The 24632-nt window shown below is 33.8% G+C and overlaps 1 protein-coding gene across 1 annotated transcript; it reads left to right on the top strand.

Moving 5' to 3' along the window:
- The first annotated feature begins 10687 nt into the window (after nt 1-10687).
- Nucleotides 10688-12612, top strand: LOC134851654 (uncharacterized). The gene is made up of 3 exons (XM_063867831.1): nt 10688-10920; nt 11255-11379; nt 11946-12612. The coding sequence occupies exons 1-3, from the start codon at nt 10799-10801 to the stop codon at nt 12428-12430; spliced, it is 732 nt and encodes a 243-aa protein (XP_063723901.1). The 5' UTR covers nt 10688-10798; the 3' UTR covers nt 12431-12612.
- Nucleotides 12613-24632: the final 12020 nt, after the last annotated feature.

Here is a 24632-nt window from a genome sequence, read left to right as displayed (position 1 = left end):
GGTTGAATAAAAAAAGGATTATACTCGGCCTCTTGAGCATAAAAATAGATGAAACTGAGCGTCCATGGAATTTTTTTTGAGCCAGCTGGGCAATTTGTTGAGCCTCGAACAAGCCTAAATATCATGAATGCTCCCTATTATTGTCAACGACTCTAGTGATTGACGTCGTCTCTAGTGCTTCACGTTGTCAGGGTGTCGCAAAACAATTTGGTTGTACCAATTAGCATTTTTGAGATGAAATTGATGAAATTACAAACATTGATTTGTGGATTATTGACCCAGGAGAGTCACAAGACCTGCTACAAACCAGGTTTCTGCAACCACATTTTGACATTTCCAGATTTTTGCAATCCAAATGATCCGTTGTGATTTGTGTGATCAAGAGTTGATATGTGTGACCAGACAGACATGAGACTGGAATTTAGTTTTTTTTCTACTGAAAATTAGTTTGTTAGGTTTTTGCAACCAGAATTGTCACACACACACACACACACACACACACTCACACATACACACACGCACATACACACACACTTAAACACACACACGCACACACTTACACACACGCGCGCTCACGCAAGACTGTTGGTCTAATTATTTATAGATTCAGTACTTTTGCGACTAAAAATTGACATTTTCGACCTTTTCGACCAAAAAGAATCCGTCGTGATTTTGCTAACATAAGCTGAGTCGGAGTCACCAGTAATGAGACAACTTCTGCGTTTTAAGCATGTGAACAGTTTTTCAATAAAACTCATACAAATGACGCCAAAAAATTGTGGCGTAAAAACAGGAGAAAAAATCATTTTGTAGCTTTTATCGCCATTTTTTACTGTTCCTCCTCTTTTACATTGTATTCATTTTACAGCGCATTTAACCATTTTACAGCTAAGCTACTGTCCGAACTTCTCGGGTCAAAAAACTAAAGCTACCAACGTGCTTTACACAGCTGAATATAAGATATAGAGTGTTTCTAAGAAGCCGCCCTTGACACAAAACCCGCTTATTTTCCTCTGAGTAAAGTATCAGTTGCAAAAAAATTTCGTTCTGTGGTTTTGGCTCTTCATTTGTAGCGAATATTTTTTGTCAGCAATTTCGAAAACTCACATTTTTTCAAGTAAACAGTACTGGAGTGATTCTTCTTTATAGAGCTTTCAGTTCTTTTTATTATAAAGGTGGAAAAAATACAATTCAGACATTTGAGGACGCCATAATGTTTAAGTTGTCCAGCATGTCTAGCATGTCGTCATGTGTAATCTCTACAAAACTCAAGACGTGAAACTCTTTTGTTTTTATTCAATGGCAGCTTCTTGGTCGAAAAAAATAGAAAAAATCAAGGATCATTTACGAAAAACAAATTTTTTAAAATGCAAAAACTGTAGTGGTAGGATTACAGCTAAAATAAAAAAATGATTGAAAAATTAAAAGTAGTTATACACAATCCTTTCTGTATAAAAAATCTGAATGGGACTAATATAATTTAGTGTACCTGAAAGAAAGATCAAATAATCAGAAGTGATCTTTACTTTCTAAGTAATTTTCATCTTTTTTAAAGTCAACCAATAAAAATTTTTCAAGTGTTTCTTCATCGTTTTCAATAATAAACAAACTAAATGTCCAGAATGAGTCATGCACAGAGATGATTTCCAGATTCTCTGATTTTAGAAAAGACCAGCTAAGTTATCTATAACGATAACAAAAAATTCAAAACTTATTTTTTTTTCACCTAATGACCACAAAACTAGTCCGTCTGCAGTGTTTTTTCATGGCATATTCTTTATTAAAAATTCGAATGGCTTGGCTGATAACCATTACCGATTGCTTAAAAATGTTTGTAATAATAAAATTCTCAGTATTTTGTAAAATTCTAATTTTTTTTTGTGCTTTACTGAATCGGTTTTGCCATTACAAAAACTACAACTGCAGTAGTTTGCATTGTAGAGTCCCACAAATTTTTTCAGTCCTCTTGAATGATAACCATTTCCAGTCGTGTAAAAGTGTACGATAATTCGACTTAAGAATGGTGGTATTCAAAATTTATGTTTAAAGTTAACAGAACCTTTTGTGAGCCGAATGCAAAACCAAAATTGAACTGTGATGTTTTCACTTTTTATCTCACTATATCGATTATCTGATTTCATGTTTTTATGAAACTTTTTGGTTGAATTTCACACATCATGTGTGCTAGTAAAAAACTTCACTCCAACCTAAATTAAATTAAGCAGGATAAAATCTTTTAAATCAGTGATCTCATATTCGGTATGGATCCGTGAAACTTTCCCCAGAAGTTATAGTTTTTGTATAAGCAACATCTATTCAGTTTTTGACAGATGTAAACGTTTTTTCTGTATATTTAGAAAATTGTGCACTTCTACCATGCTTGAATTATTTTCGTTTTATATTAGATGCATCTTTCGAATATGTTCTATGAGTTTTCCTCCAAAATTAACTCGGTTTGAGTTCGAGGCTCATACTTATTCTGGAAAATTTGGATAAAATGGAAAATTCGAACATTCTTTGAAATTTTTTTGATTTGCTTCAGAATTAGAGGCAGTGTTTCAGCTGGTCTCTGTCATACAAAATTGAAATAATCTTTGACAAAAACTGAAATAGAATCAATAAATTATCGAAATTGCCATACGAGATCACTGAAGTGATGTTATTAACTAAGTTTCCTTTTACTTGGGCAAACAATCCAGTTAAATTTAGTTTTGAAATCCATAAATTGGAAAATTTTTGGAAGGATACTCAGTTTGATTTGATTGCTTTTTCTTTTTCGCAAACTTAGTTTTTTTTTACAGTTTTTTAGCTTTTTAAAATATTTTGTGAAATTTTGATTTGTGGGGGAAAAGTTTCATGGCTTACAAAATAACATTTGCTGACATGGCTATTTTAGATGGAACAGCTCAATCTAACATTTTCCACAGAGATACGAGGCAGTGTTGAGTCCATTAAAATTTCTTATATAAGACGTGCAAAATTGAAAAAAAGTGTTAATTAAAAAATCTTTTTTTTGGGCAGGAACCAAAACTTTTTTTAAACGAAAGCTTGTTGTGTTTTATGAAAGTTTCTTTATTAAAATTTCCTGTTTATTTTTAAGAAAAACTGTTTACAAAATCTTGCCGATTCAAGTTCCTGCAATGCAAAGTGCTAATTCAAAACAAAATATCAAATACTTATCATCACTTATTCTTTTAGCACAATCTTAACGAAGCCTTCTGTTTAAGCACTTGACCATCAGTAGAACAATTAGAAGTGTTCATCAAATCAAATTCATTTTTTTAAATTAATTTTTTCATTTTCGTTTAAAAATGCTGCAATTTTGTAGATTATGATTAGAACTCAGATAATGTTTCTTAAGATGAATAAGATTGATTTGTTTCTTTGTAAGCTATGTATATTCTCCATCCCTTTCCTTGTAAATTATGTTGAACTAATCGACTATACTGTTTGAATACTGACCCACCTGATGAAACAATACTTCAATAGAATCAATGTTTGTACAATCGCAAAGACAGTCAATTTTTATATTCAAAAGTGTATTCAAGAAAAGATGCTATTCCCAAGTCTTTTAAGTTCAAAAGAACGACAAATATGCAAGGCAAATCGAAACAACTAATTATGCTAAAAACTTTGGAATTGTTTCAAATTTGAAACCCAACTCTGGCAAAGAGTGTTTTATGGACCTGGTGCTTTTGTGAAAATTTTTGATTTAACATCCAGCAAAATATGATAAGTCTGTCTGACAATGAAATTGTACAATATCAAAAAACCATCCTATATTCAGAATCTTTTTTTTTCACTTCAAAAAGGAACGACGCTTTGAAACAGGCTGGCTATGTCAAATTTTAAATTGACTGAATCCAAAGAATTTTACAAATTTATACTAGAGATTGGGTTTCTTTCAATACGCCAATCACTTATTGGATTTCTTTCAATAAGACTTATCTTTTCACTGCAAAAATAGAAATTGTGAAACGGAATGGCTGTGTCAAATACACTTTTTGACGAGTTCAAAGACCTGTCCCAAGTTTTTGGAGAAGATACGTTTGTTGAAAGTTGTAATAACTACCAAATTTTATGCATTGTGATGTTTTGGTTTTGTTATAAAATTTTTATTCGTAAAACCGTTTCTCTTTTTACGTATGAAGCTTACATTAAGAGCAGGAACATTAGATTTTCAATAAACATTGTGACAAAACTATTAATCAAACCGAAATAAACCACCTTATAGTTTAATCCAAATCTCAATTGATTGTCCAATGTTTGATGAAAAAAAAACTCGATAGTGTAACAAAATTAAATTGAAAATTGCAGCATTTTTTACACAATGCTGCAATTTTCAATTTAATTTTTTTAGTTTTGGTTCATTAATAAATGATTAAAATCAATAAAAGAGACTTTTCTTTAAAATAATGACCAATTTTGTTAAATAAAGTGAAACCATGCAGCAAGCACTGTTTGAGATCATGGAATAATAGCGTTGTGAAAATTTTTTGAAAGTTAGCAGGATATTTTATGAGCTGAATGCAAAAAAAATCGAGCTTTGATCAGAATTTTCTCCATTCTAGTCTCACTATAACCTGGTTTGTTTTTTATTTAATTCACTTTTTAAAGAATTATAGTTTAATATAAGTCTTTTTCTCAAACAAAAATAAAACTTCCTGTTAAGAGAGCTCTTTATAAAAAGATATTATCGCAGAGTTCTTCGTGTATGTCACTACTGACTGTAAAATTTTATGAAGATTTTTGTAATATCAGCAAAACGTTGTAGGAGCTTTATTTTCCCCCGCAATCAACCTTATGAAGCAAATCATTAAAAATATTTATCAACTCAGTAAGTCATCAAGGCTATACAAAAATCCAGAAAATTTTCAAGAATCAATTGATATGAGATATGAGTAGTTTCGTTTCACTGCGCACGCGCAGCAGAATGACTGGCGTAAATTAACATTTTCAATTATTTTTTTGAAGATTTTAATAATTTTGCCGTTTAAACTCCTTTCAAAACGTATTTGACCTGAACAATTTATATTTCATATTTCACGGTTTACATGTTCGAACGTAGTATAATTCGCGCTCAACCTGTCGGTAAGAGCCATATTTACGTCAATTGATCATGTTTCTAGTATACTAGAACAGGAAACTTTTCGACGCTGTACTGTTCAGTTTGTTCTGTTATTATAAGTGTCCCAGAGACGTTAAGAATAATGAAAGTACTCCTTTATAGGTCTCGGTATTTGTTTTTTCAATAGTTGGATTCTCTTCGTAACTGCTCCCTACAAAACATTGAAATTTTTCTGTCATTCCTAAAACTCATGTTTAAAGAGCTCTCCTGTCTGCCCATAAATAATTGCCAATTTAGAAGTGGCTCTCGTGATTGCAGTAAGAAGCCTATCTCTGTCTCATGGCCATCCTTTTTCAATGTATCGATCATGTAGCAGTATTATTGCCGCAGCAAATTCCAATCTCTCGGCTTCTGCAAAGTTGACCATCAGAACAAGGGGAAGGTCGGTGTTAGTTGTCTCTCCGTAGTGCTCATCAGGGGCGGATTTAGGGAGGGAGGCGTGGGGGGGGGGGGCGGGGGTTGTACGCTTTCTTCTTCTCAGGGAATCGACCCCCTGCCGATCCAAAGGGTCCCCAATTTGGACTATTTTCCAATATCCATTTTTGGTGGTGGACCCTAAAAATTTTCTAAAGGCGACTTGGGCGCCAATATACACTAATTTTCAGGGGGGAGCACGCGCCGAAAACAGCGCAATTTTTGTCAAAAATTTCCAAAAAGTGCCTAAAAACGCCTTTTTTGGACTGTTTTTTCAAAGTTTTACCTGCGGCGCAGAAAATTTTGTCAAAATAGGGACAAAACAGTGCTTTGGGAGAGCTCAAAAAATTAATTTATATTACCTAAAAAAAATTTTTCGACCTCGAAAATTTTTGGAAATCCGCCCCCCCCCCCCCCCCCCCCTCGAGGAATTCCTATATCTGCCCCTGGTGCTCATTTAAGTTCTGATCGACTCCTCTTCTTTGAATTGTAAAATTCAATTTCAATAAAATCCTTAATTTAATAACAATTTTTTCAGGCAAGAAAAATCCAACACGGTGATAATAGTTTTCTTAAACAAAAGCAGAAACATTGTCGGTGTATCCAGTGGATCCTTGAGACACACAAGGAAAATCAAGTTGCTCACCGCGCAAATTGTGAACGCCCGCCCCCTATTTGTTTTTCTGGGTAGTGATTTTCGATAAATTAAACCCAGTCGTATGCAAACTTGGTATTTTCAACGAAAAATTTGAAACATACTGTGAGGCGGAGATTTGTGATTTTGGGACAGTAATTTAGGAAATTTAGTGAACTGAACAAAAAACAGAGCTGATTGTTTCTGTAACCTTCCGTAGCTCTAAAAAAATAGAGATATCTGAAAAAAATTCTTCAATATTGTCCTACTCAAGCGGTTATCGATAGTTTTTTAATCAAAATGAATTCTAGCCAGGCGAAGAGTATTGTCTTATAAAAAATAAATTTAATCTATATAATATATACTATTACTATTTTTAATAGCATCCGTATACTATACTTTGTTTATAAGATGGCCGAAATCTAGTGAGAAAACAGGGAAGAGGCAGCCGAAAATTAATTCAGTTTTAATCTTGAGTATACCATCGACACATGGCAAATATTTCAGAGGCACAGTTTCTTCACATTCAGGGAACAGACTTAGTGCGTCCCTCTCAGGTTACTCAGGTCTGTCGGTCATTTTCGATTTCTTTGAATTGGGCTCTGTTTGATGACTACCTGTTTGATAACTACCTGTTTGATAACTATAATCAGGTAGTCATCGAACAGAGCCCAAGTCGAAGAAATCGAAAATGACCGACAGACCTGAGAAACCTGAGAGGGACGCACTAAGTCTGTTCCCTGAATGTGAAGAAACTGTGCCTCTGAAATATTTGCCATGTGTCGATGAAATACTCAAGATTAAAACTGAATTATATTTTCTTTATTGATTTGTGATCTTCAGCCTCGAAAATTTCTAATACGAATCACTTTAATGACTTATGGTTCAAACAGTGGGTTTTGGGGGGCAGTTTCCCAAATACTGAGTAATCTTTGACGGGTTGTGGTGAGCAGTTTTCACATGGGGCAGTTACCACATGTTCTCAAATTATGAGAAATCTTAAGTTGGTTCTGAGGGGCAGTCGCCCCAAATACTGAGAAATTTTTGGTTGGCTGTGGGGGCATTTGTCATAAATACTGAGAAATCTTTGGTTGAAGGGAGGATAACTGTCCCAAAAGCTTAAGTGTTTAATAACTCTCTCGTAAGCTTTCTATAGTTTTCATTTGCCGGGCTGAAATACAAAAGGACTCATTTTGAGTTCGATGGAGTAAGAAAAGGGCAATCTGACTAGATGCTTCGTTGGATACTGAAGAAAACACATTCAAAATGCCTGCCGTTTTGGTCTCTCTGTAAAGTGAGGATTTCCCAAAGGTTAGGATTGTAACATTTTTTTTCAGTTTTTCATTTTCGTTTTCAGAGTGCTGGTTCTCAATCTGTACAATTTTTAGACCAAAGATGGGACTTTGAAAAAATGGAACATCGCATTTGCCAAACGTTTGCCGTTTTTTTTTGCCAATCAAAAGAGCGGTTGGTTGCATGCGAAAGGAAAGACACTATTTCCCAATCGATTGAGCAACGGATATCTCGTGAAGGGCTATTGGAATCAGCGGCAAATCCTTGTGCGACAGGTATCTAGGAACGATAAAAGCAAGAGTTTGGGGAAGTCTCAAATCATGGGATTCAATTTTTGATCAAAAATATGTGACCTGTTACCAGCACTAACAGGCGAGAGGGACACTTCGATAAAACCCTCCGCTTCACTGACCACACAGATTTCTTAACTCGGACAATTTGTTGTCAAATTACTGCCTCTGATGGTCGATATGCCATGAAGAGTTACAAAAGAGACGTATATATGAGCAATACGATAGCAGCCAGTCAGGGCTACTATTAAATTGATTGAAACTCTGAAAAACTTAATCACAAAGATCTATCCTTGCATGTTTTAGTAAAACTATGATTTCTGATTATTTCGTCCTGGTGTTTTTTTTGCTGAATAAGTGTTAAAATCGCCATACTTTGATTATGGTGGTTGACTTTTAGTTTTGCCTTATCAGTACTACAAGCGACGCTAAATCACAAGTATCAATCTAATAATTCATTTTTTTCTAACATATTTAAATGTCAACATTTCAGTATTTATCATTTCAATGATTTTCATTGCATGCGGAGGTGTGTATAGTTTTAAATCATTTTTTTGTGTAAGTATTTTCAGTCTTATTATTCGGTCAAGTTTTCTTCGAAGATTCTTTTTCGCTCAAGCTTGGTTCGAATAATTTTTATCCGCCAAACCCTAGTCGAAGTTTTCGAACTTGAGTCTGATTAGAAGTTTTTTCAGTCAGGTGACTCGAATCATAGATTTTTTTGGTCGAATGCTTCGAATCACAATTTTTTTGGGTCGAATAGGTTCGATTACAATTCGACCAGTTCGATCCGGGTTAGGTCAATCATCTCTTGGTGCTAATTGTTCCTGGCAGGTGGCCTTTGCCGCTGCCTGTCACTTCGGTTGACGTGGAACACTACTCTTGCTAAACTTTGCAAGATTAAATTAGTTATACTTTTGGAAAAATATTTTGTTACTGATTAGCGTTTCAAGAGTTTTCTTACGGGTTGTAAAAGGGAGCACTTTGTCACTAACAGGTGCAAATTTATCATATGCCTACTCGTTGACTTATTTCTTTATAGGGGGAGATTCATTAATAGGTACCCCAAGGGGGACCTTGTTAAAGAGATCCACGGGTTCGTATAATTTAAAAGAACTATTATAAAAATTAAAAGAAGTAATTTTTTTCAAATTAATGAGCTATTTACAATGTTAATGAGCCATTGGTGTTACACGATGTTGTCTTGCTAGGAAGTTCTGCAGCACGTAGGCGTTTTTCTACTAATTCAATAAGCTCACCGGCTTCCACAACTGCGGTCTATTTCTAGAGCTTAATCTTTGAAAAAAGAGAGGGCTCCACCGCAAATATAACTCTTTAACATAGTGCAGAAAGCGAAACTCTTGTTCGGCTAAGTTTTTGTTAAGGTTGTAGCTACTTGGCTGTTGTTAACTTTAAAATCGAATTAAAATCTCTCTAGTTTATGTCAACAAATGGTTCACACAAAACTTGTTCTAAATTAAACAATTGCTCAAAAAGATATTTTTTGTTTGGCTGAAAAAAAAACTAATCAAAATCAAATTAATTTCCTTTTTGGTTCAGGAAGAATGATGTAGCTGACTCTGTTTTTTAGCGGGTAGGACTATCATGTCAGTTTTTGAGGCAATATGTTGTATAAATAAAGATATGGTTTGTGGAATAAGTATGCATGTCGCATTGTTTTTTTATATTCTAGAACATGACAAAATGGTTTTTTAAATTGATCTTTGGATTCTGCATAATTATCTTTTTAACGTGGTCATTTTTTTTAGCTCGAGTAATGAAATAATTGAGACAATGCTCTTCGTGTTTTAATCTCCCTCAGCAGTTAAGACAATTGTTTTAACTGCTGAGGGAGGAAGATGCCTTCCTCAGCAATTTAGGCAATTGTCGTAAATGCCGAGGAGGGGGTTTTAACATGAACGGTTTTCTCTCATTAGCAAGTGAGGATAAAAGGGAGTTCTTAGGTCTCTTTCGTGGAAGCATTTACAGTCTCTAAAACAAGCAAAAGATGTGTCCATGGAATCCAGGTGCAAAAAGCACAAATATATGCTTAGTTATAAAACCAAATCTGGCGTCAAAACTTCAAGCGTAAGAATCGAGGAAGTTTTCAGTTAATCAAACCACCAGCGGGATTAAGGGGGGGGGGTGCGGAAGTCCCTTTCTTTTCAAAACTTTCCAAAAAAGTGCCGACAACGCCTTTTTGGTCTATTGTTCAAAGTTTTTCCTTCGGCGCCAAAATTTTTGGCCAAAACAGGGTCTTCTTAGTGCTTTGGGGGAGCTCGTAAAACTATTTTAGTAAACTTAAAAAAGGTCGACAAAAATTTTGATTTTGTTTGAAAATCCGACCCCCCTCCGACCGCTCTCGAGAGTCCGCCCCTGAACCAAACTGTTAAACGATGAATAAACTTGGAAAACTGCGTCTCAATTTTGAATCCGATTAGTTTTCCTGAAAGATATTTTTTCTCGTTATATTAAGCATATTTTCAACCCAGTATCCTTAGATAATGTTTCGCATACAATGATATCGCAAAGTATCAACAGCAAACTAATTAAGTTGCTGGCTCCTAAGTTTGTTTTGTTATTATGTTTCATCTTCCTTGCAGATATTATAATGATAAAATTTGATGGTTAGAGCTAAGCTGAAAATTCGAAAAATTCAAACTACAAATAGCCCCACAAAAAAAGTTACGCGTGAAACGTCTTAGCATTATTGAACTCAGGCCGTGAAGATCCTTTGTATAATAAACAAGTTTCTCACAAAATAAATTTCTGATTTAAAAATGGACTGATAAAATCAACTCGAAGAATCGGGAAAAATTAATAAGTTTTTTATGATAACTGATGCGAACTTCAAAGTCTTCAGTTTCAATAACCTTTTGTATCAAACTGGTATTTTACAGAGTTCAATGCAAATCAGTAACTTAACTTCAAAATATCAACAAGCTCTTATTTGAGCGAACCATATTTATTATTCTATTGCGAACATTGCTGAATTGGTTAACAGATTTATACCGCTCACTAACCTGTTGTTTTTTTTCCATGAAACTTGCATTATTGATTGTCGCAGTTTTTATAAATGCTTGCGAAATTACTCCTCAGTTTATAACGAGATGTCCATATGTGAAACCTGTCTACGTCACTGAATATCTGCTGAGTGGCAGGTGGGTAGGAAAAACCTTCGATCGATAATTTAAAGACATTTTTGTACAAGTTTTTGCCATAAGTCTGCATTTCATAATACAATTTTCTTATATTTAATTTCCGTAACTGTGTCAAATCAATTTGCTTCTGAAAATTTCTTTCAATTTTAATTTTTTTTTGGGTGATTTACACACGTGCACATCTGATTTGTAGGACCATAGATAATTTGATGAATTTAGCTCAGAGTTGTAAATACTCAAGTTTACTATATATTTTAGAGTTGTATGTGTTCAAGCTTTTTGTTTACTTAGTTTTTGTTTATTTGTTTTGACCCCGTGTGTTGTGCGTGTGTAGGTGGTATATGGTGAGGAGGTCTCTCGCCTATCCGTATCCCAACCGGCTGGTGAACTGCAGATGGGACATCGGTTATGACCCCGACTGCAGAGCACTCGACATGGCCACACATTACGACCACACTGGTAAGTGTTAAAAGGTTCCGAGGGTGTAAAATGTTCCAAGTGTGTAGCTGCCCTTTTCTCAGAATTGGATCAAATCAAAAAAATCTGAATCTGTTCAAAAATGAAAACAAAAATTGTCATAAGCTGCAAAAAAATTCAAAAAAAAAAGCTTTAAAATATCCTTGTATTCTTACTATTGCTTTGAATGAAATACTATTGTATATTGATTGCTTGCTATTTTCTATTATAACGTGAATGGACGGCGAATTATGTCGAATCACTTTGAAATAAGGCAAGATAAAAGCTCCAAACAAAGCGAAATACATCTTTTTTATTTGGCGACTTCAATTTGATTTTTTTAATTAATCAAAACATTTACAAAAATATCTTTCAGACACACAATAAAACGTGCTCGTAGTTTTGTGGGTTTCGCCCAAAAGTTTAGGAGCAGCATTGCATTTAAATGTGTTTTTTTTCTTGGTAACTTTAACTCCAAGTACCAAAATGAAACAAAATAAAAGTACCAAAATAAAAATAAAACCTTTAAACATGCAATTTCATAGAAGATTCACTGTTTTAATTGACAGGTTGGCACTTCAATATGACAGTGACTACCTGTCACAAATCGTACATCAAATCCACACAATGCAAATCGGAAATGTTTAGACTCTACAAACCGACAAACGACAGAACAAACTTAGGCTCATTCTACCAAACGACTGAACGATTTTGTGTTCTCAACCCTTTTTACCATCTCAATCCAAAGCAGGACCACAAAACCGTTCACACCATAAAACAAGCAAATTTTCACATCCTTCACGTGGACAAAGAATTTGTCTTGGTTTATTCGTGTGAAGTTTGTAAAGGTATTATGGGAAAAACGGAAGAACTGGCTTTTGTTTTGTCACGTGTCCCGAAGCCAGATTTGAAGAAGGTCAAAAACATTGAGGCGAAACTACTTCAGCATCAAAGTAGAATGATGATGCAGGACACTTATGTGTCGGCGTGTGAAGACAGAGTGATTGATAATGCGGAAAAAATTAACACTGTGTTTGACAAAGGCCTCAAGTGAACTTCCGGAAATTATCAAAAACCCGATGTCGCATACAGCTAAAAAGTTTTTATTGGTAACAATGACAACAGAAACTCGTTCTTAGAATTTTCCAAGCTTTGTGATTAGTGAGCGATTGAAGTTTAATTGCGTTTCTGTTTGTAAAGAGCTTTTTTACTTGAAAAAATGCATGAAAACTAAATAAAAAGTACTGAAAAAAAACAGCTAAAAATCAAACTTATTGAATTAAGACCGGGCGTGGTCACTCATAGAGTAATTTCAGATAAGGTACACCGTCCGTTCGTCACGCTATCTTATTTTCGGCCGGATAAATTCCTGCAACTTCTTAGTCTAATACCAATCTTAATATTACTCTAATATCTCCTAGTCTCAATAGATCTAGTGTATACTGGTATTTGCGAATTAGTTATCTGGAACTTTTGCCAAAGGAGAACAACTGTAATCTAAGTTATTTTCAAATTGCTCTGATGCAGAATCTACGAGTAGTTTCAGCTCTACAAATAATTGTTAGTGTTAGTTATGGATCATGATTGGTTATTAAGAAAAATTTTATAGAGATAGTTTTATCAAGAATATAATTGGTTATAAATACTAGTTTTAAACTATTTCCACCCTTCCGAGGTTTAGAGAGTTTCAAGTTTTTTCAAATTGTTTATTGTAGTGAAGGATGGATGGAAAGTTTTCTTGGTTTTTGGAGTAGTTGTCTCTTGGAGCAGTGACTGCGTGAAGGAAGGAGAGATGTAGTTGTCCTCGTAGAGAGAAGGAGAACAGTTGTTCGTGTTCCAGAAGTGGGTTTCGTTTATTCTAGATTGTCATGAGTGTTCGTGTCAAGATTTCAGATTAACGCAATGATATGTTGATTTCGTTAAGCTAGAGCGAGACTAGGTGCAAGATGGGCTTTAACTTCACTGTGTGAAGAACCACGTGACTAGGATCAGTATGCGAAGTCAACATCGAGTTCGCTATTTTTCTTTTTCAATGGGTTTCTTTGCTACGATGTTGTGTCCATACTTCAAATCCTGTGAGGGTTGTGACTACGGCAACAAAACAAAAAATTTGACATTCCAAAGTCGGAACGTCGTCGAGTTTTCATCTCCCTTTGCTGCTCGTTCCGTTTGCTCTAAAAAAATTTTTTACGTTGCATTTTAAATATTTATCTTGTTAGTGAGATCAGTTTTACTATTGTTAGTGATATTCATTAGTTGTTTTCTTTAGTTTTGGTTAATTTAAAGATTCGCTCACCCTAGAGCAACTCTCGTCAAAAATTGAGTGTGTGTCATTAGCGCGATATAGCGCGGTGAGTTAGGCCGGCTATAGAGCATGCTCAGGAGGTCCTACTTGGTGGTGAAGCTAGGGACTATAGTTTTTTGTCTCTTTGAGCAGAGTACCTGAAGAAACCCGAAATTAAACCCCAGAAAAATTTGGTGGTTGTATTTTGCTTTTTATGAAAATTTAAGACAATTTATATCACCAAAACTGTATAACATATCTTTACGCTTCGGATTGTTGTAACTTTGACACCAAAATTTATCACAAATTCCAAAAACCAATGAAATCAACAAAAACTTAATCAAAAAAGTGGGGTTTGCTTGGATTTTTGAATCAATTTGACTAGTGATTGTCCAGTTTAACTTTACCAGATTGTGCTAATCAATTTGCACGGTAAATTAAGGAAACGTAGTCGAAACACTGAAGCTGAATATCTAAAATTGCAAGAAGTTTGTGTGCGCACAAACATTTTTACTAAAATTTAATTAACTTCAGATGAAACAATCAAATGTTCAGAAGTAGCTAAGGATTAGGTTAGAATAATAGTTACACAAGTTTTTAGCAAACATACTCGAAAAAAAATTGGTTAAAAAATTTCTTGGTAAGAACATTCTCGCTAAAAAACATAGCCATTAATTAAAAATACTTAAATATAAACAGTATATTAGGAATTTTTACGCAGTTGCAGCATCGAACAAGAATTTTCATCAGGTTCAATCAGAAACAAGGATTCTGAATGATAAGATGAGTGTAATAAAAAGATTCAAAACTTTTGCTTTTCCCAACAAAAAGAATGAATACAACGCTCCATTAGTTGCTTTGTTATGACTTACGTAATAAAAAACGAAAATTAAACAATTGAGAAAAAAATTGTTCAAAAATCCCATCAAAAATTCAAAACAAAATGGTTTAAGGGAAAAACTTTCCAGGAAACCCGCACTGAAATTTCATGGATAATAATCGATTAAAATGGATTTTAATGGATTTCCTTTTTTCGGAAATATTCGATTAAAATGGATTAAAAATCCATTACGTTGTCTAAGTTTACCAGAATAATCGTTTATATAGACAACATTTTACTGAACAAAAACCCATTATAATCAATTTCTATCCAAGAAACTTCAGTGCGGGAAGCTTTTGACATCTATTGCCAACAGCATAATTTAATTTTTCATTGGAACAAACTACAATTTCTCGTCTTTCAGTTTTCTGTCCTTTTTTCGCGACGGAGTTAACGAAACATCACTACGACTGTAATGCACCAGGCTCCGCTGATAAAGGAAGGCAGATGCTTGGTTGATAGTTTTCACAGTTCAAACATTCCAACCAAATGGGCTGTTCATCTGCAAAAGCAATCAGTACTGTATCAAACGTTTCCTTAAAAAATTGTGTTGCACTCTGTATTATCTTCGATTTGGCTAATCCGTGTAATAAAACATCGGAAAATATAATCCATTCGCTCAATATGATAATACGTTTACTGCGAACCATATAAGATATTGTTTGGTTTTATTTTCGTGAAAGTTTGCGGCCTAAAATCATACAAAAACTGACAGATTAAGTTCCAAAGCTTCGAGACATTGCATGCTTTTTAAAAGAAATAGTCAAAAGACGTGTTATATTTCACGGTAAAACTCATAAAAACGAAAAAAGCGCAGCAGAAGACAAAATCAAGTCGTTGCATAACCCGTTGTGAAGAATGTCTGCTCGAAGAGGTGCCTCAGAAAACAGAACACAAAAGAGCATGAAAACAAAAGATTATTAACTAGAATCAAAGTAAAATAATTTCTGGCAGTTTTGTTGTGGGTAGTTAATTCAAAAGTTTGTGGGTAGTTATTAAAAAAAACAATACAACCTTTTTACTGCCTGCTACTGCCCGAAAACAAAAAACAGAAACTTTTTGGGAAAAAAACTTGGATCTTGCTATCAAATTGAAAAAAATCATAAGATCGCTTTGTTATCCAAAACTAAGTAGTAAAAAATGCGATTGAATGTATTGACTTGCTGGAGAACTCTTTTGATTTTTTAAGAAAAAAAAGGTTATCACTTTGAGTTATGTTTAAAAATTTTCGTTGCCTAACAACAACTGAATCATTTGAGTTGATTTGTGTGTACATATCAAGGTAATTTTTTTTTCTTTCAGTACAATAGCAATTTCATATCAAAAATTTTGGAAACTGTTTTTACTAGTTTGTAGGACCATAGATAATTTGATGAATTTAGCTCAGAGTTGTAAATACTCAAGTTTACTATATATTTTAGAGTTGTATGTGTTCAAGCTTTTTGTTTACTTAGTTTTTGTTTATTTGTTTTGACCCCGTGTGTTGTGCGTGTGTAGGTGGTATATGGTGAGGAGGTCTCTCGCCTATCCGTATCCCAACCGGCTGGTGAACTGCAGATGGGACATCGGTTATGACCCCGACTGCAGAGCACTCGACATGGCCATACATTACGACCACACTGGTAAGTGTTAAAAGGTTCCGAGGGTGTAAAATGTTCCAAGTGTGTAGCTGCCCTTTTCTCAGAATTGGATCAAATCAAAAAAATCTGAATCTGTTCAAAAATGAAAACAAAAATTGTCATAAGCTGCAAAAAAATTCAAAAAAAAAAGCTTTAAAATATCCTTGTATTCTTACTATTGCTTTGAATGAAATACTATTGTATATTGATTGCTTGCTATTTTCTATTATAACGTGAATGGACGGCGAATTATGTCGAATCACTTTGAAATAAGGCAAGATAAAAGCTCCAAACAAAGCGAAATACATCTTTTTTATTTGGCGACTTCAATTTGATTTTTTTAATTAATCAAAACATTTACAAAAATATCTTTCAGACACACAATAAAACGTGCTCGTAGTTTTGTGGGTTTCGCCCAAAAGTGTACGAGCAGCATTGCATTTAAATGTGTTTTTTTCTTGGTAACTTTAACTCCAAGTACCAAAATGAAACAAAATAAAAGTACAAAAATAAAAATAAAACATTTAAACATGCAATTTCATAGAAGATTCACTGTTTTAATTGACAGGTTGGCACTTCAATATGACAGTGACTACCTGTCACAAATCGTACATCAAATCCACACAATGCAAATCGGAAATGTTTAGACTCTACAAACCGACAAACGACAGAACAAACTTAGGCTCATTCTACCAAACGACTGAACGATTTTGTGTTCTCAACCCTTTTTACCATCTCAATCCAAAGCAGGACCACAAAACCGTTCACACCATAAAACAAGCAAATTTTCACATCCTTCACGTGGACAAAGAATTTGTCTTGGTTTATTCGTGTGAAGTTTGTAAAGGTATTATGGGAAAAACGGAAGAACTGGCTTTTGTTTTGTCACGTGTCCCGAAGCCAGATTTGAAGAAGGTCAAAAACATTGAGGCGAAACTACTTCAGCATCAAAGTAGAATGATGATGCAGGACACTTATGCGTCGGCGTGTGAAGACAGAGTGATTGATAATGCGGAAAAAATTAACACTGTGTTTGACAAAGGCCTCAAGTGAACTTCCGGAAATTATCAAAAACCCGATGTCGCATACAGCTAATAAGTTTTTATTGGTAACAATGACAACAGAAACTCGTTCTTAGAATTTTCCAAGCTTTGTGTTTAGTGAGCGATTGAAGTTTAATTGCGTTTCTGTTTGTAAAGAGCTTTTTTACTTAAAAAAATGCATGAAAACTAAATAAAAAGTACTGAAAAAAACAGCTAAAAATCAAACTTATTGAATTAAGACCGGGCGTGGTCACTCATAGAGTAATTTCAGATAAGGTACACCGTCCGTTCGTCACGCTATCTTATTTTCGGCCGGATAAATTCCTGCAACTTCTTAGTCTAATACCAATCTTAATATTACTCTAATATCTCCTAGTCTCAATAGATCTAGTGTATACTGGTATTTGCGAATTAGTTATCTGGAACTTTTGCCAAAGGAGAACAACTGTAATCTAAGTTATTTTCAAATTGCTCTGATGCAGAATCTACGAGTAGTTTCAGCTCTACAAATAATTGTTAGTGTTAGTTATGGATCATGATTGGTTATTAAGAAAAATTTTATAGAGATAGTTTTATCAAGAATATAATTGGTTATAAATACTAGTTTTAAACTATTTCCACCCTTCCGAGGTTTAGAGAGTTTCAAGTTTTTTCAAATTGTTTATTGTAGTGAAGGATGGATGGAAAGTTTTCTTGGTTTTTGGAGTAGTTGTCTCTTGGAGCAGTGACTGCGTGAAGGAAGGAGAGATGTAGTTGTCCTCGTAGAGAGAAGGAGAACAGTTGTTCGTGTTCCAGAAGTGGGTTTCGTTTATTCTAGATTGTCATGAGTGTTCGTGTCAAGATTTCAGATTAACGCAATGATATGTTGATTTCGTTAAGCTAGAGCGAGACTAGGTGCAAGATGGGCTTTAACTTCACTGTGTGAAGAACCACGTGACTAGGATCAGTATGCGAAGTCAACATCGAGTTCGCTATTTTTCTTTTTCAATGGGTTTCTTTGCTACGATGTTGTGTCCATACTTCAAATCCTGTGAGGGTTGTGACTACGGCAACAAAACAAAAAATTTGACATTCCAAAGTCGGAACGTCGTCGAGTTTTCATCTCCCTTTGCTGCTCGTTCCGTTTGCTCTAAAAAAATTTTTTACGTTGCATTTTAAATATTTATCTTGTTAGTGAGATCAGTTTTACTATTGTTAGTGATATTCATTAGTTGTTTTCTTTAGTTTTGGTTAATTTAAAGATTCGCTCACCCTAGAGCAACTCTCGTCAAAAATTGAGTGTGTGTCATTAGCGCGATATAGCGCGGTGAGTTAGGCCGGCTATAGAGCATGCTCAGGACGTCCTACTTGGTGGTGAAGCTAGGGACTATAGTTTTTTTGTCTCTTTGAGCAGAGTACCTGAAGAAACCCGAAATTAAACCCCAGAAAAATTTGGTGGTTGTATTTTGCTTTTTATGAAAATGTAAGACAATTTATATCACCAAAACTGTATAACATATCTTTACGCTTCGGATTGTTGTAACTTTGACACCAAAATTTATCACAAATTCCAAAAACCAATGAAATCAACAAAAACTTAATCAAAAAAGTGGGGTTTGCTTGGATTTTTGAATCAATTTGAATAGTGATTGTCCAGTTTAACTTTACCAGATTGTGCTAATCAATTTGCACGGTAAATTAAGGAAACGTAGTCGAAACACTGAAGCTGAATATCTAAAATTGCAAGAAGTTTGTGTGCGCACAAACATTTTTACTAAAATTTAATTAACTTCAGATGAAACAATCAATTGTTCAGAAGTAGCTAAGGATTAGGTTAGAATAATAGTTACACAAGTTTTTAGCAAACATACTCGAAAAAAAATTGGTTAAAAAATTTCTTGGTAAGAACATTCTCGCTAAAAAACATAGCCATTAATTGAAAATACTTAAATATAAACAGTATATTAGGAATTTTTACGCAGTTGCAGCATCAAACAAGAATTTTCATCAGGTTCAATCAGAAACAAGGATTCTGAATGATAAGATGAGTGTAATAAAAAGATTCAAAACTTTTGCTTTTCCCAACAAAAAGAATGAATACAACGCTCCATTAGTTGCTTTGTTATGACTTACGTAATAAAAAACGAAAATTAAACAATTGAGAAAAAAATTGTTCAAAAATCCCATCAAAAATTCAAAACAAAATGGTTTAAGGGAAAAACTTTCCAGGAAACCCGCACTGAAATTTCATGGATAATAATCGATTAAAATGGATTTTAATGGATTTCCTTTTTTCGGAAATATTCGATTAAAATGGATTAAAAATCCATTACGTTGTCTAAGTTTACCAGAATAATCGTTTATATAGACAACATTTTACTGAACAAAAACCCATTATAATCAATTTCTATCCAAGAAACTTCAGTGCGGGAAGCTTTTGACATCTATTGCCAACAGCATAATTTAATTTTTCATTGGAACAAACTACAATTTCTCGTCTTTCAGTTTTCTGTCCTTTTTTCGCGACGGAGTTAACGAAACATCACTACGACTGTAATGCACCAGGCTCCGCTGATAAAGGAAGGCAGATGCTTGGTTGATAGTTTTCACAGTTCAAACATTCCAACCAAATGGGCTGTTCATCTGCAAAAGCAATCAGTACTGTATCAAACGTTTCCTTAAAAAATTGTGTTGCACTCTGTATTATCTTCGATTTGGCTAATCCGTGTAATAAAACATCGGAAAATATAATCCATTCGCTCAATATGATAATACGTTTACTGCGAACCATATAAGATATTGTTTGGTTTTATTTTCGTGAAAGTTTGCGGCCTAAAATCATACAAAAACTGACAGATTAAGTTCCAAAGCTTCGAGACATTGCATGCTTTTTAAAAGAAATAGTCAAAAGACGTGTTATATTTCACGGTAAAACTCATAAAAACGAAAAAAGCGCAGCAGAAGACAAAATCAAGTCGTTGCATAACCCGTTGTGAAGAATGTCTGCTCGAAGAGGTGCCTCAGAAAACAGAACACAAAAGAGCATGAAAACAAAAGATTATTAACTAGAATCAAAGTAAAATAATTTCTGGCAGTTTTGTTGTGGGTAGTTAATTCAAAAGTTTGTGGGTAGTTATTAAAAAAAACAATACAACCTTTTTACTGCCTGCTACTGCCCGAAAACAAAAAACAGAAACTTTTTGGGAAAAAAACTTGGATCTTGCTATCAAATTGAAAAAAATCATAAGATCGCTTTGTTATCCAAAACTAAGTAGTAAAAAATGCGATTGAATGTATTAACTTGCTGGAGAACTCTTTTGATTTTTTAAGAAAAAAAAGGTTATCACTTTGAGTTATGTTTAAAAATTTTCGTTGCCTAACAACAACTGACTCATTTGAGTTGATTTGTGTGTACATATCAAGGTAATTTTTTTTTCTTTCAGTACAATAGCAATTTCATATCAAAAATTTTGGAAACTGTTTTTACTAGTTCGTACAAATGGAGCTTCTTAGCAAAAAAACAACTCGTTATTCAATCTTCTGATTCCAGGGCACTAAAGAATTGAACTCACTTTATTCTCCTTTGCTTCAATTTTCACTACCAGCTGCAGAGTTTCTATACTATTTTTCTGAAAATTAGGAAAATTTTTGGCTTCAAGATTCCGGATTGCTACTAGAATCAAGGCTTAATCAACTTCACTATTGTATACTGTTCAATTTTTTGATAGCTGGTTTTCCGTCAAGCAAATACTTGAGTATGAAGTATATGAAGAGTTTCAATCTGCAATTCGGCGATCGAAATGAAAGTAGAAAAAAGTTCAAAGACAGAATGAAGGCGTTTTATTAGAGTTAAAATTAACAATTTATCGGAAAGTTTGAGACCACAATTGTTAATAATCATATTCTTCTGGTTATGGATAATTGTCAGATGTAAAAATTAAGATATTTTTTTAAGTTTGTTATTCTTACAAATTTGATGTTAACTTATTGCATACAATGATACAGAGAAACATTGGAACGAACAATGCGTCAAAACTATGGAAATAGTTTTTTTTCCACTTTTTTGCATATAGTTTTTATCGTTTCTTGTCTTTGAAAGTTAAAATTAGGCTAGTGGTTTGCGATTGATAAAAATTAATTTCCTAATTTTGATGAAAAATTTAAATTTTCAATGCTTTGGGCTAATTTTTCTCCAGACTGATTTTGAATTTTAAATGACAATTTTCTACACTATCTTATTTTAGAAATGGTAAATTGCGCGCTTTCAACAGGCCAAACTTCAAACTAAAAAGCTTTCGCACCGTACAAACAAAACTGTTCTGTTTTTTGAGGCCAGTCGTTCATATTCTCAACAACTCGAACTTTTCTTGACTTTACTGGTAAATTTGTACAATGCAACCAATTTCCTCCAACAAATTATCCGTATATAGGCATGGGGCTAAGTTTGCAGTTTCAATGACATTTTGTTTCTCATTGGTTATTTGTGAAGGGCAGCGCAAATCAGTTGCTTTGAAACTTAACGCCAAAATGTCAATCAATTTGTCTAAATTTCTAATATTTATTTGGTAAACTGGAAAATAAATCGCTAAACTCTCAGCTGTTTTCAAAATGAAAGTTGCACTACTGATTCTTCTAAGTTTTCATAGTGTTTTCGAAATTACTTCTCAACTCATATCCAGATGCCCCAATGTGAAACCGGTTCATGTTACTGAACACTTATTGAAAGGCAGGTGAGTTTATCTCAGGAAAACAAGGTTTTCAATAAAAATCAATTTGAGATGAATCATATCGAAATCAGCTAAATATCAAGACAATTAATTTTTTTTGACATACGTTCAATTTTTGGATGCTTTTAGAAACTTGGACTTTTTGACCTAAACTCACTTAGTATGTCTTAATGGGCGACCATTCTAAACAAGCAAACATAAGATACATTGGGTTGAGCAGAAAGCATTAGCTCACGCGCAATTTACCTATCGTATCGAATGTGAGCGCACCGGAGCGCAGCAGGTTATTTTTTCCCTCCTTAAAATGCCTTTTTAAGAACATCGCTCGTAACGAAGTGTCGCATTCTACGAATTGGCGCTCGTTACGTATTGTCGGCCAGCCAATCTTCATGCAACCAACTTATTCTCGACAAAAAATCACATAACAAACTAAAATGTGTAGTTTTTTGTTTTGAGTGTTCAAGCTTGTTTTTTTGTTAGCAAGCTCTTTTTGGATTTGTTTTCCCTGTCTTGTGCATATGTAGATGGTATATGGTGAGGAGGTCTATCGATTATTCGTACCCTAACCGAGCTGTAGGGTAGTGGACATGGCAGCTCATAACGACCATACTGGTAGGTACACTCACAGATCAATGCAAACAGTTCAGAGACAGAAGTGGATCCATTTTTTTCCAAAAAATATCAAAAAAATGTCAACCTTTGTTAGGATTGTTTCTAATTCTTTTCCAAGCTCTACTGAATTAATAAAAAGAACCTGCCTTGACAAAGTTTTTTGAGCTGAAATTTTTTGGTCAAGTGTGCAAAAATTTAGTTTTTGGGGTATTTGATGTACGGTATTGAGTCAGCGCAGAATTTTTTTTACACACTTTCGACACCGTCAAATTATTTTTCGCCCTCAATTTTTTACCTATTTGCGTTTCCAAAAACTCTTAAGCCTGTTCGGCTGAAAGCAGCCATCAAATATAGCAGTAAAGTAAAAAAGGCACTTGCATATTATTTAGAGTGCAGCGAGAACAGTAGAAAACCACCATGTACGGTTAGAACACTGTGACTGATCGACCAAGCGGCAAAATACTACTCATATTGAGAAAAAATCATGAAATCTTTCACTAGTTTTTATTTTATCTGAAAAAATATTTTTTTAAACAAAAATTGAATGAATTTCCAAAAGCAAATGAAAAAAAAAACAGTGAAAACAAATGAAAAATTGTTTTATTTTTATTTTGCAACCCCACACTTTCAAACCCCCACCCCCCACTTGTAATGAAAGTACAAAGTAACGTAATTGTAAGACTAAACAGACTGCCTCAATTCAGTTTGGAACATTGTCTGTAACAGATTAAATCTACGCTTTGATTTTAATAGGACGAGCTGTATCGCTGATTAATTATCATAAATTGCCAACAATGGCGATTTTCAAACGCCCAAAACTCTGCTAAAATGATTGCAGGGATAATATTTTTTAATTGCTCGTATCAGTACAAAGACTTGAATGTCTCGACTACCGTGCTTGTCTTTGAAGCAACTTCTGACTAATCCACCAATATTGAAACTCACATTGCAGTATAAATGTAATGTTATGTCTAGAAGACGTTTATTTTTTTACAGAAACTGGAAGCCTACAGTTTCGTAGAATAATTTAAAATTGCTGCAACAAACTGCTTACGATGATCCCCCGCACCGAGCGCCCATGGATTCTGATCGATTATAATGGATTCCCGAGACAAAAATAATCTATAATAATCCATTACGGATGTAAAATTCAGACCACGAAATCGATTATATTGCCATTATATTCGATTAAAATCCATTATTTTTGTCACTGAAATCGATTATTTTGTCAAGAAAATCAATTATAATCCATTTTTGTTCGCTAATTTGGCGATTCTATTTTTAATTATATATATGTCTGGAAGAAAAAAAGCAAGTTTAAAGATGTAAAATAACAAAATTTTCCTAAAACATGCATATATAAAAGATAAAAAATGTTAAATGTTGGTTTTAATGGATCATAACTCAATTAAATTTTGTAGAGAAAAAAAAATCAATTATAATCGATTATAATTGACTATAATGGATTTTATTGCTTCGAAAAATAGTATCAATATAATCGATTTTTAAAGGATTATAATCGATTATTTTATAATTTTGTAGACACTGTCTATATAATGACAATATGATCGATTAGGATTCATGGGAGCTCGGTGCGGGGCCACGATCACTATTCTATGTCAATAGAATAAGCTAAAAATATCGAATAACTTAAACATATTAAACCTTAAGAAGCTCGAATAAAAATCGAATACTTTGGGCAATGTGACTCAACTCAGAGCTGAACACAGTACGTGTTCTCAAAAAAATGACAGCTAATGATGCAACATTAAATTAAACTCTTTATTCAGATTAAAAATTTATAAATCATAAGTTAATGAACTCAATTTTGTGTATAATTGGTCTAAAAACAAATTGTTATGATTATATTCATGAATTTTTAGTTTTTGTAATATTTGATGATGTCCGACAGTATTTAGCAGTAAATTAATATTGTGAGCGGTGTTAAACATTGCATAAAATCATCTTTTCAAAAAAATGACTTTTCAAAGCTTAATCACTGTTTTAATTGACAGGTTGGCACTTCAACATGACAGTGACTACCTGTCACAAGTCATACATCACATCTACAAAATGCAAATCAGAGATGTTCAAACTCTACAAACCGACAAA

The sequence above is a fragment of the Symsagittifera roscoffensis genome, chromosome 7, assembly GCF_963678635.1.
Source record: "Symsagittifera roscoffensis chromosome 7, txSymRosc1.1, whole genome shotgun sequence".
NCBI lineage: Eukaryota > Metazoa > Xenacoelomorpha > Acoela > Convolutidae > Symsagittifera > Symsagittifera roscoffensis.
The sequence above is the reverse complement of the archived record's forward strand: the minus strand, read 5'-3'. Positions and strand labels throughout refer to the sequence as shown.

Bases quoted from the DNA above. Each gene is read 5' to 3' on its own strand.
- LOC134851654 (XM_063867831.1), top strand. From the start codon at position 10,799: ATGAAACTTGCATTATTGATTGTCGCAGTTTTTATAAATGCTTGCGAA. The intron at 10,921-11,254 runs GTGGGTAGGAAA...GTGCGTGTGTAG, and splicing joins GAATATCTGCTGAGTGGCAG to GTGGTATATGGTGAGGAGGT. The intron at 11,380-11,945 runs GTAAGTGTTAAA...TTTAATTGACAG, and splicing joins CACACATTACGACCACACTG to GTTGGCACTTCAATATGACA.